Source organism: Coregonus clupeaformis, unplaced genomic scaffold (assembly GCF_020615455.1).
Source record: "Coregonus clupeaformis isolate EN_2021a unplaced genomic scaffold, ASM2061545v1 scaf0202, whole genome shotgun sequence".
In the NCBI taxonomy this organism is placed as follows: domain Eukaryota; kingdom Metazoa; phylum Chordata; class Actinopteri; order Salmoniformes; family Salmonidae; genus Coregonus; species Coregonus clupeaformis.
In genome coordinates this window covers 369,016-382,364 of record NW_025533657.1, presented here as the reverse complement: position 1 = coordinate 382,364, position 13,349 = coordinate 369,016, and the positions used below count along the sequence as shown (strand labels likewise).

At 42.6% G+C, this 13,349-nt stretch overlaps 1 protein-coding gene across 6 annotated transcripts in view; it reads right to left on the bottom strand.

Moving 5' to 3' along the window:
• Window positions 1-13,349, bottom strand: part of LOC121560103 (tripartite motif-containing protein 2) — a 48,312-nt gene that overhangs the window by 18,503 nt on the left and 16,460 nt on the right. For 3 of the 6 annotated variants that reach the window (XM_045214143.1, XM_045214142.1, XM_045214147.1), the window contains exons 2-3: window positions 2,558-2,739; window positions 196-436 (exon numbers count right to left, since the gene is read on the bottom strand). In XM_045214143.1, coding sequence (XP_045070078.1) covers window positions 196-436; window positions 2,558-2,694 — 378 coding nt within the window. In that variant the 5' untranslated portion in view covers window positions 2,695-2,739. Of the gene's footprint in view, window positions 1-195; window positions 437-2,557; window positions 2,740-5,045; window positions 5,678-6,775; window positions 7,047-12,687; window positions 12,773-13,349 lie in introns of those variants that run through there. The other 3 variants (XM_045214145.1, XM_045214144.1, XM_045214146.1) reach the window with 3 other exon arrangements.

Sequence of the window (13,349 nt, the reverse complement as noted above, 5' to 3'; positions counted from 1 at the left end):
TGCCACAGACATGTCTAGACTTAAATGACATCGATATCACCCCCGACCATCACTGTAATTTCAACAAGGTGACCTATCGGTAGAATCATTTCCTCCCGCAATAGCGTTATATGGACACTGATGGATGGAAATTATTAGCTGTGTGTGTGTGTGTGTGTGCGCGCGCGATTGAGTCTGTCTGTCGTTATAGCCTACATTTCCTACGTGGTTGGGGCAGGAGAGCGGTTGTCCCGTGGCCACAGAGTTGATGGTCTCCAACACGGCGTTCTCCTGGCTGCGGCTGTCGCTGGGGGGCCGCTGCAGCACGTCCATCAGGTTGGTGATGAAGAAGTTGCTCTGCAGCGCCGCCACGCCTTTCTCCGGCAGGATGGACGTCTGGCGGCACACGGGGCACGACAGCGTCAGGCTGTGGGCGGGGATGTAGTTCTGCAGACACCTGGACAGGAGAGAGGAGGGTAGAGTTAAACGTCAGATGTGGATTTACCTACTAGTGTTTCTAGACTAGTTATATACCACCACAGCCCTAATACCTAGCATGTATATGTATGTCTTCACAGAAAATACAGGCTACATGCCTGCCTCCAAAATGGCACCTATGGGCCCTGGTCAAAAGTAGTGCCCTAAATAGGGAATAGGTTGACATTTGGGATGCACAAACAGGCATACATGTATTTATCATACTTCTATGTAATTATGACTCTAGTCTCGTATATATATTCTACTTGTCAGGAAAAGGGGGTTTTCATTACATTCTATGGCTTTACAGGACTAAAACACTACCAAAATCCTAAAATGTTGTAGTATGCACACATTGGGTTATTTCCACCATACACCAACAACACTGACTTATAATACTAGTGAGTGACTATAACACATTGTATGAAGGGGTGGGATTCACAGTCACACACTGCCTAGCCCTAGATAGCCTATGAATGTGTCCTGCAATACGTTTGGGTACCTGATATATGGCAGAAGAACATACATATATATTTTATTTTTAAGTTGCACAAAATATATAAAACAAACTTTAAAATGCCATATTGAATTGCTAGTTAGAATTAAACCAATCCAGTCATACACAATTTTCACAGAGACAGTCATTAATTAATTAATTAATTAATTAATTAACTGTTGAATTCCCTGATTAATTAAGTTGACTGATGGTCATCAGTCAACACTGTGAATTAAAATGGAAGAAAAACCTAACATCAATCAAGTTAAAGTTTTCTGCCCCTCAACCAGTGGTGGAAAAAGTACCCAATTGTCAAAGTACCCAATTGAGTAAAAGTAAAGATACCTTAATAGAAAATGACTCAAGTAAAACTGAAAGTCACCCAGTAAAATACTACTTGAGTAAAAGTTGAAAAGTATTTGGTTTTAAATATACTTAAGAATCAAAAGTTAATGTAATTGCTAAAATATACTTACGTATCAAAAGTAAAAGTATAAATCATTTCAAATTCCTTATATTAAGCAAACCAGACAGCACCATTTTCATGTTTAAAAAAAAATGTTTACTGATAGCCAGGGGCACACTCCAACACTTGTGTTTAGTGAGTCAGCCAGATCAGAGGCCGTAGGGATGACCAGGGATGTTCTCTTAATACTGTAAGTGCGTGAATTGGACCATTTTCCTGTACTGCTAAGCATTCAAAATGTAAGGAGTACTTTTGGGTGTCAGGGAAAATGTATGGAGTAAAAAGTACATGATTTTCTTTAGGAATGTAGTGAAGTAAAAGTAAAAGTAGTCAAAAATATAAATAGTAAAGTAAAGTACAGATACCGCAAAAAACTACTTAAGTAGTACTTTAAAGTCTTTTTACTTAAGTACTTTACACCACTGCCCTCAACTAAATGAAATCTTTACCTTTCTCATCAAAGTCACATTTTAGATTCACCACACAGTTGCCTGCATCATACTGAGTCCGAAATGAACAGAGAGAGATTAGACTGAAAGATGGAGGGACAGAGTGAGGAAAAAGAGGATGGGGAGAGACAATCAGAGACAAAGAGACAGAAGGAGAAAGAGAGAGAGAGAATGCGAAAGAGAACGATAGAGAGAGAAAATGAGCGAAAGAAAGCATCTTCGTACAACAGCATCATCAAATCTAATTGAGTAATGTCACGCTCTAGATGCTATACAGAACGCAGAGACAGGCACTGAGCTCTCCCTTCTTCTCTCAGGGACAAAGACAGCTAGTCTAGGAGGGTGACACGGACAGACCAAATGTAGTCACAGAAAATAAAGACATTTTGTGAAGCTACAGTATTTAGTTTCTATATTCAGCGGAGTTCCCTGTCCATGACAAAAGGAAAGACACTTTTTTAATCTTTAGTTAGGTCATCTTCAAATCTAAGGTTGCGTGATGAGCAAGCATCACTTTCTATCACCCTTAATTGGCAGAATATTCACACGTTTGCCAACCGATAAATCTCATTCTCAAAGACAATCAAGCTCACACACTCTCCCAAACTGGACATATAGAACAAAATGAGAGACAGACAGGCAGGCAGACAGGCAGGCAGGCAGACAGACAGGCAGGCAACGCACACACACCTCTCACAGAAGGTATGGAGGCAGGGCAGCACTTTGGGGTTGTCGTAGCGGTCCAGGCATATGCTGCAGATCAGGAACTGCTTGTCGATCTGTCGCACCACAGGGCTGGGGATGCTACTGGATCCTTCACTGGCCATCCTAATACTCGGTCATAAAGTTCCCTCTTCCTCTCACCCTGCACCCTACAGAGAGAGACAGAGAGAGGGGGGTTAGAGGGGTTCACACACATACGCACTGATGCCCATGTTAAGACTTGGACATAGAGGGAAGTGGGTTTGGGAGGTATGCACACACATACAAAAGTGTCCAAAATGTTGTTCGCATTTCCAACCAGTATGCATGCGCACACACACGGCCAAAGAGAGGGATCAAAGGCAAATTCACAGACACACAAATCAGCTGGAAAGAGAGATAAAGGTAAAAGGACGAGACACACGTCAGCTGCTTTCTTCCTCCCATCCTGCCCCTCACAGAGACAGGAAATGCCAAACACACAAACAAACACACAAATCACAGTTCTGTCACAGGCTGAACGCTTCAAATCAAATCAAATGTTATTTGTCACATTCACGTGTTTAGCAGATGTTTTGCGGGTGTAGCGAAATGCTTGTGCTTCTAGCTCCGACAGTGCAGTAATATATCTAATAATTTCACAACATATACCCAATACACACAAATTTAAGTAAGGAATGGAATTTAAGAATATATACATATATGGACAAGCAATGACAGAGTGGCATGGACGAAGATACAGTAGAATATTATAGAATACAGTATATACATATGAGATGAGTAACGCAAGATATGTCAACCTTATTAAAGTGACTAGTGTTCCATTTCTTAAAGTGGCCAGTGATTTCAATAGGCAGCAGCAGCCTCTAATGTGCTAGTGGTGGCTATTTAACAGTCTGATGGCCTTGAGATCCTGGGTAGGGATGCCAGATGGCCAGCCTAGGCCTGGGGCTCCTAGAAAGTTTCTACTTTGAGGGGTACTGACAAGGGCCAAGGCCCCAAAACCACAGTGTATCTTTTTTTATTTCTCTCCATCTTTTTCGGGGAGGTTCTTCCCTTCTGTGGCTAGTATCCGTAGCCAGACTTGCTTGGTCCCCAGTTGTTGGCTCTACTGTTGCTATTCAGCTGGTGCCATGACCTGAGACTGACCTCCTACCTGTCTCTTTTCCCCCTACCAGCCATGGGTCATGTTTGCCTGGTCCCAAATCTGTTGGTGCTTTTGACTATGTTGAGACAAACATATCTCAACATAGTCCACATACCAGTATGTATATAAACAGCAGAGGGTCCAAGTATTAATGTATTATCTTACATAATATTTCCCACAATATGGCTTATGGCCTATAAAGCTAAGGACATAACCATCACACACAATGGTATTATGATATTGTAATGCTTAGTAGTAGTCATCAACAAGTCTATAAAATAAATCACCCTCAAACACATGGAATAAGACCTAAGAAGAAGTTAAGTGCTCACTCAATGACTTACATAAAACGAGCATACAGATTCACAACCACAACCATCCAAATGAAATCCACTCAAGTGTGTTAGCCTTTTAGCATTTTGGCTAAATCACAGTAATTTCAAATGAGACACATACACTGTGGCTTTGGCTGCTTGGGGAACAGAGCTGATCCCCAGGGGCTGGTCCCAGACCTATTTGTGCCACCTTGCCAACTACTATGGTCATTACCATGCCAAAAGCACCAACAGATTTGGGACCAGGCGAACATGACCCATGGCTGGTAGGGGGAAAAGAGACAGGTAGGAGGTCAGTCTCAGGTCATGGCACCAGCTGAATAGCAACAATAGAGCCAACAACCCGAGACCAAGCAATTCTGGCTACGGATACTAGCCACAGAAGGGAAGAACGTCCCCGAAAAAGAGAAATAAAAAAACATCCACTGTGGTTTTGGGGCCTTGGCCCTTGTCAGTACCCCTCAAAGTATAAACTTTCCAGGAGCCCCAGGCCTAGGCTGGCCATCTGGCATCCCTACCCAGGATCAAGAACTCAAGTTGGGGCTCGGTTTTAAGAGAGATGGGAGTCCTGGATGATCTCAAAATAGATTTGAGGAGAGTTGCTATTTCATGCAGCCAAGCTTTTTGTTATGGCTTCAGTGCTATGCTAGGTGGATGTTTCCAGAAAAAGCACTGAGTCATAAATATTTGATAAAGTGAAAGCAAAGCAGTGCATGTACAGTATAAGCTTAGTGCAGCTACAGTGACGCCACTGAGGACAGAGTTGGGTGCTGAGCCATAGGAAAGGTAAAGTACAATATACTGTTCAATACAAGGCAAAAACAGCAGGCCTCAGATTCACGGGATTCCTCTAACACGGGTGTGCCTCATATATATACAGTTGATACTGGGCAATTCAACTCCAGTAGAATATAGTTCAGTACAGTACAGTACGATATACTGTACTTTTCTTTACTGTATTGTACGGGACTGTACTCTACTGTGCTCTACTCACTGTACTGTGCTATCCAGTCTTGTGAAATGTGTCCATGATAGGTTCAAATTTGGTCCAGTCCGGTCCGTCAACATCAAGGCCAGGGTGGACTTAGTGTGAGCAAAGCATGTGTGTCAGCTAGCTAGCTGTCTCAGGTTGTATTTAAGACAGGCAAAGAAACAGGACGCCTCTGCCGCTTGTAGAAAAAGGCCCTGAGGGAGACTCTCCCTCCCTCGTTGATGTCTCGTACAGTATGTGCCAGAAAATAGCTTGACAGGAAAAAAGAAGACCGTTGCCATAGCTACCGGGATGGAGAAGAGGTCAGCCCCTTCACTTGGTTTAACCCACTTGGTTTAAATCTTAAATGCTGACTACACGGCAGTGCACAGCAGAAGTCAAGTCATTCATAATGTCTGTCGCTAGCTTATCTAAGCTACAATATTTACATAACTTTGGTTGTGCGGCCCTTGAAGCTTAGTGGGTTTTAGCCAAGCGGTGGATTGAGAAAAAAATAAGCAATTTGAGGTCAAATCAAGCTAGATTTATCTGGAAAGCTTTGGTGTGATGTCATTACACAGTCCTTTTCATTTCCTGGATCAACTAAGGGTTAACTATCCACATGTGGGGACTGGGGACCTTAAAGAGGATGACAATATGGTTCATGGTGTATTGAGATACCGCCGACGATTTATGACACCATAACACTCAATAAACAAGGAAAGAGAGACACTCTTATATGCTTCTAACAATTGAATGGGTAAACCTAATAACCAATGTTTCGGCAACGCAGTGCCTTCTTCAGGGTCACATAATGAATGCTTGAACCAGGTTATGTAGGAACATTTTGGGGTGGGCGTCAGCTCATGCATTTTATCATAACACTCAATACCTCAAGGGAATCTAATAGAATACAGTATACTGTTGATCACAATTTTTACATAGAAAAATCAACCAGTACATGCAAACACAAACCCAGCACAACAAAAGCCTTGTCAATCAAATAGATGATTTGATTAACCACAATCCAGCTCCTTCCCTGATTGATCAATTCCATGAAACATCGCTGCATTTGCTGCGCATGAAAGATGGAAGTGATTATGAAACTGTTCCACAAATCCTTCTTTCAGACACAGACACAGCACAGACACAACAAGGGCACAACAAGACTCAGACACAACAGACAAAGGACACAGCTAAGACAACACCAAACAACAGACAGAACACATCCAAAACTCCTGTCATCTCACAAAGGGAGGTCTCGCCATTACATAATCTTTATGTAAGGCAGCTTGAAATGGAACTAAATAAATCCTGCTTGATTAATCCATCAATATGCTTCTAGCAGAGTGTCATAGGCAAAATATCACAGATGACAGATGACAAAGGTAGATTTCTGTTAAAGATGTAAAATGATCTTGACCAATCAGAGAAGCTGAGTGCAATTTACATGATAAAACATATATTTGTTAAAATATCCTTGACCCTATTTGAAAATGCCCAATATGAATCAATCAAATCAATAAACAAAAATCCATTACTCCAGCATATACAGTGCATCCCCCGAATATATGACGACATTGCTAAGACACTATATGAATCACTCTAAAATCCCTATCCCAAACACTCACAGTCACAGCATCTGTGAAGCAATCAACAGGCGTCACCACCAAGCCGATATAGTAAGTGACACTGTCACCCACCCAGTGCTACTCATGCCAACATAAGACTGTGCCACCGTGCCATCTACCCACCACGTTCTGTAGGAGCCCTACCATCGCCGAGTCATCCTCAGAGTGAAACGCAGCGCATGCTTCTGCCCTCTAAAACGCTCCTGTCCAGGTAGCAGAGAAATTACGATCTGCTTAAAGAGCTGCTAATCTTGAAAAGAGATGACGGCACATATCAAGAGGAGAGAGTTAGAGTGAGAGAGTTAATTGCGAGAGCCAACAGTGTGGACCTATGTCTGGACTCGTAGCCAATCAATCTCTTACATCTCTTCCTCCCTCCCTCCTTCTGTTGCTTTCCTCCCTTCCCTCTTACTGTCGCTTTTCCTTTTCCCCCTCACCCTCTTTCCGTTTCCCACTCACCCTCTATACCCCTCTTTTCACTCACCCTTCCCCTCCCTCCCTCCCATCCCCTTTCCCCATCCCTCCCTCAAATCTCCCCTCCCTCCCTCCCTCCCTCCCTCCCTCCCCCCATCCCTCCCTCCCTCTCTCAAGTTAATGCTGGCTCACTGCAGAAGAGCTGGCAAAGGATCCTGGGAAAGGGATGCAGCAGCGTCAGTAAGCAGCAGGGAGCGGATTGGCTGGCATCTTGAAGAGCAACCAATGAAACAGGGAACAGCCGGCGTGGGTCAGCTCGGCAACCAACGGGGCGGAAGATAACAGGATCAAAGGGAGCGGCAGTGTGTGTGTGTATATACCCATATTGCTGACTCACTGCATAGGCAGCGAGAGAGACAGGAAGGTGGAGATAAATGTAGGGAAAAAGAAAGGTGGGAGCAGGGAAGAGTGAGACAGGGATTAGGACATGGGAAAGACAGGGAGATATTGAAGAAGATTAAAATATATAGAAGGATAGAGAGAGACAAGACTAGAGCAGTGTTTCCCAAACTCGGTCCTGGGGATCCCCCTGGGTGCATGTTTTGTTTTTTGCAGTAGCACTAAACAGCTGATTCAAATAACCAACTAATCATCAAGCTTTGATTATTTGAATCAGCTGTGTAATGCTAAGGCAAAAACCAAAACGACGAGAGAGAGAGAGAGAGAGAGAGAGAGAGAGAGAGAGAGAGAGAGAGAGAGAGAGAGAGAGAGAGAGAGAGAGAGAGAGAGAGAGAGAGAGAGAGAGAGAGAGAGAGAGAGAGAGAGAGAGAGAGAGAGAGAGAGAGAGAGAGAGAGAGAGAGAGAGAGAGAGAGAGAGAGAGAGAGAGAGAGAGAGAGAGAGAGAGAGAGAGAGAGAGAGAGAGAGAGAGAGAGAGAGAGAGAGAGAGAGAGAGAGAGAGAGAGAGAGAGAGAGAGAGAGGCAGTGTGCTGCCAGTCGGCCTAGATCAAAAAGGCAGCCTCATTGGCACATGCATGCATGGACACACAAATACAGACACACACTTAGACAAACACGCACACAGACAGTCACTCACAGACACAGCCGGGGACACACACGCATGCAAATGTCAACACTAAACAGCGGCAGCGGGGAATTGAGGTCAACAGCAACTCGGTGGGGAGTACGAGCATTAGAAATGACAAGACACTTCATCTGATCACAAAATAACTAAGATATGGCAAAGATGCTGGCTTCTGTCTAGATAACATAGCCTATAACATTTTACAGTGAAGAACTACAAAATATTGTGAGGGCATCCAGAAACATGACAGTATGCGAATATATAGAGAATAGGATGCCATTTGGGACACAGCTGGGTCATGATACCACCCTCTCTGCTCTTGCGTAATGAAACGCCAGGTTTCATCTCACTCACACGGAGTTCATTATTATGGCGACACTGTCACCTCATTGAGCAGGTCTTTACATACTATGATTAAAAAGAGTGGAATGCCACTAGCCTGGTCCTTGTCATGCCAAGGAGTGGCATGATGGAACAAACAGACTGGTACTCAGGCTAGAATTTCACTCTTATCTTTAGTATGTTCAGGCATGAAACCGATAAGGAGATAAAAAGGAGACACAGGAGGAAGGGTGTAGATCAGGATTGAAGCCTGGCCTCCAGTGAGGAGTTATGTACTGGCCAGGAGTGTTACCCACTTGACCACGGCTCTGGACAGTACTGCATGATTACCAGGATGCTTGGGAGGCTGGTAGACGTCTAGACAAATTAGAGTCAGGTCAAGTGGGCCAATGTGTGATGGATGTATGAACAGACAGACTGGGAAGGCTTTTGTAGAAGCTTGGAAAACTTAATTGAGCTAGCTGTACCAATAAGGGCAATTGTACAATTGCACAAGCATAGGTCCAATGCATTGCCCGCAAAATTCAAGTTGAGATGCAGCACACCAAGAAACACAGTCTCTCTTCCAAGAAGTGCAGAGAGAAGACTGAACAAGTGTTTCGTCCGAGGCAATTATGCTGCTGCACATGCTACACTTTCCTATACCTCAATGCCTCCCAAAAACAGAGCATATGCAAAGACAAAACAGGGTTTAAAGAAAGAAAATCTGCTAAGACACCGTAATCAACGAAAGGATTCTACCCTTTTATTGGGTCTGAATCCGAACTCACTCGACCAAAGCTTGACCCATAGCCACAGGCTCATAGCATAGCATACCGATGGGGAGCGTTCCAATCCAGTGCTTTAGACACAACGGCCCAGTCCCCTACTCCCTATATAGTAAAGTGCACTAGTTTTGACCAGGGCCCATAGCTCGTCTAAAGTAGTGCACTATATAGGCAATAAGGTGTCATTTGGGCCGCACACTTATTATCTGGCTTTCAAAGGAGTTCTTGCTGCTAAAGCTATACAGCTCAGAATGAGGAGTCATCAACACATTAGTAACCGTGCCAAAAAGCGCATGTGGAATGCCAAGAACGTGCACTGCAAAATAATGTTTTTCTACAAGGATTAGTAGGATAGCTTGATATTGGCAATTCCACTGTAACGGAATTGCGTTGAGTCTCAGATTTTTCACTTAAAATGTATGCCAAATAAAGACCATTAATTTCAAAGTTTAACAAAACATACAACTCTATGCACAAGGACTACTTTTAACAATTTACACTGAACATTTTACAAAAACACATTTACTGGGAAGTTCGGTAACAGAATTTCGGTAAAATCTCCTTCAGTTTTTTATGTGTCCATGTTAAAATATCTAAAACATTTTAAATGTGTATAAATATCTGCTCCGAATTAAGATTCAACGACGTCTGCAGAAAGAATGGGGTGTCAGCTATGACATGGCACATTGACTTTGAAAAAAATATTAACAGAATTTCATCAAGGGTCCCTTATCTGTACTACACAGAAATCAATAATTGTGGATATTAATGTAACTCTCTTCATGGTGATGTATCCTAAATAGGTACACAAAGGTATAATATATGCAATATATCTGGGTATTATTCTACACACTGGCTATTATTTTAAATGAGCTCTGCCCCAAAACAAGACCAAATTTGGTTGGTCCGGACCAAATATGAACCAATCATAGACGTCTCTGTTTCACAAGTTTGGACATCAAAGTACAGCACAGTTGAGCTCAGTAGAATACAGTAGAGTCCAGTACAGCACAGAACAGTAGAGTAGAGTTCAGTACAGTAGAGTTCAGTACAGTACATTAGTGTACTTAACTCTAGTGTGCTCTACTGTGTACTGTACTCTACAGTACTATACTTTTCTTTACTGCACTGTACTTTACTGTGCTGTCCAAACTTGTGAACCCAACTGTGTTTTCTGACTACTTTGATTTCCCATTGTAGCCAATTCAATTGCAGAAATTCTGTTACCAATTTATCATAAAAATAATTAATAAACAAAATAGATATTAGTAAAAACTAACTAATTGATAGGTTTACCTTTACTTGTTACTTATTTTACTTTCATTATCCTCCCTCCTCACGAGGGAAAGAAAATAGAAAATATCTTAAAGATATGTGGGTTTTTGGTAATAGAATTTCAAAGCACAAAGCAATGTTTCTTAAACGTACAGAAGGCAGAAAAATTTGTCCAAAACTAAATAGAAGTGTTGATATTAGTTGGCAAGGGTCTTTACTTCAACATTGTGTTTTGATGCATTTCTAATACCTTTTAAGACTTTTTCCTGGTAGACGTTTTCTAAGACGCCGTTTCCATCTGTTTGACCAGAAATCAAAAGCCTTTGCTTATTCCCCAAAAATATTATTCCTGGAGAATGGTTGAAAAATCTATACATGCCTTAATTTCTCAAAAATATAGACGGCCAATTTGACATGCTCCTATGAACTTCACGTTGGTGCTGTGCTCATGGCTCCTTCTACGTGGAAATGACCAAATCTAGTTTGTTTGAGCCATGTTTGAGTTCCAAAGAAGATAAAAAGAGATGTCTCTACAGTAAGTCAATTTAAAAAGGTGGATACACCCCAACGTTGCGTCTCAAATGGCACCCTATTCTTTTGACCAGGGCCCATAAGGGAATAGGGAGTAGGGGTAGAAAGGAGTAGTAGTGCACTACTTTTGACCAGAGCCATAAGGTGCCATTTGGGATGCTAAACAAAACAATGACCAAACCAACAAAGCTGATGAAACTACAGTTAAACCAATATATTATTGGTACTATTTATCACAGGTGGCAAAGCATAACAAGCGTGAACAGCTCTATCGTTTATAATAATTACCATAATTAGTGGCAAATAAAAAATGTAGTGTAGCATTTATCAGGCCACTAATTCAAAATTTCACACTACATGAATTAAATCATGAATCGAACGAGGGGGAATGAACACGTAGCAGATTAAAATATTTCAATAATAACTTATTAGCAGCATGAAACTAAATCTAATCAAGAGAATATGGCCTGTTTTTCTATCAGCAAACATGAGTCAATAGCAGAAGGGTTTATGGATATACGTTTTCATTGTCAGTGCAATCAAATTGTGTCATTGGTCTGTGTGTATCTGCTAGGAGATAGGGCTGCTAGGAAATAAACTAGTTCTGTGTAACCACAACAGAGTAGGGAGAACCAGAGAGAGCTCAGACTAGAAACTAGTCCCTTACTGAGAATAAAAAAAGAACAGATCACAGGGGTTGTGGAGGAGATGAGGACGCTGGAAAGGGGATGTAGGACGATTGGCTTGGATATAACAGGAACAGGGATGGTAATTCCCAATCATTACGTTTGCGTACATGTGCATGCATGCTCGTGCACCCACACCACCCAGTCTGTTCATTTCACCATTCCAGCTGTGAGCTCTGTGTGTGTGTGTGTGTGTGTGTGTGTTTAAGTCAGTGTGTGTGTGTATGCGTGTGTGTGTGTGCATCTCTAAAATGTGTGTCCACCCTCTCCTCTTCCAGACGCCAGATTGAGGATTACATCACCCCATCCAGAGGGAGGTCTGCATGACTGTTGGCATCTGTAGACCCCCGCCCCTACCCTACCACCCCCGCCCCCCCTGGACACGAAGACACTGGGCTGGAAAGAACACTCGCTTAACCTGCTTTTTCTGCTCCAGCGTTCACATCTGTAGAATCAGTATCCAGCCTACTTCACCATTTAGACATCGATAAAAAAGGCAAACTGGAGTTTCTGCCTCTCAGAGCAAGGATATGTGGTACAGTATGCTCTCAACTGTCAAACTCTCAAATTGAACACACCCAGTTCAGTTATGTTACTTATACAGCAAATTACATTTTACATTTACATTTTAGTCATTTAGCAGACGCTCTTATCCAGAGCGACTTACAGTTAGATGTAGGCCAAAACCCTGTTTAAATAGTTTATAAAGTCTTTATTTTTTCCTTCCTTCAAATAATATCAGATCTGACATAATTGGAAAAATGTGAAAGCCATTTACTGGAAACCCCAGTTTCAATCTATCCAATGTTGTTTGACCTATTTTTTACAGTCTATGTGTTTGACCCACAATACCTAAGGGAAGGGAAGTAGTAGTATTGGACCACAGCCCAAGCTCCAAAATCAAATCCTCATATATATCAATAAAATCTACCACTCACCAGTCTCAATGGAAAGCAGTGTTGGTTGGCAGCCCTGTCTCGTCCCTCTAAGTCTTGACCTGGGGTTACTGGCGTAATATGGCCCAATGTCAATACTCCGCTCCGCTCTGCTACCCTTTCCATCCCACAGCTCTTTCCAGAGCACTGACCTCAGCTGTTTCCCCCTACACTCCCTATCTCTCTCCATCTCTCTCTGGGAACAACACAAACTGCCTTGTCACGCCATCACAACGGTGACGCCGGCAACATTTTCTAAATGTAAACCAGTGTGAGAGGGACACAAACATGCAGTCACACACACACACGACTAAAAAGGGACACAACATTGTAGAGTAGGGGGCCCAACGCTCCATAATGAAATCACTAGTAGCATTAGCATCATGCTAACAGTCAGCTAACTGTCTGAGACTGTAGAATCTTTTCAGAACTGTAGAGAATGTGTGTTAGAAGAGGCCCAGTGTTCCAAAGGGGAATCCTAAAAGGTTTTTATTGCTTGGGTTTATTAGCAGTGCCAAATACTGAACATACACACAAACACGCACGCATGCAGGCACAAACAAACACACGTGCACAGAACACGCACACACACTTCACCTGGCTGGGGGTACATATTTTCAATGGCCACACAAACAAGGAACATAAAATGGACGCACCGAACCCAA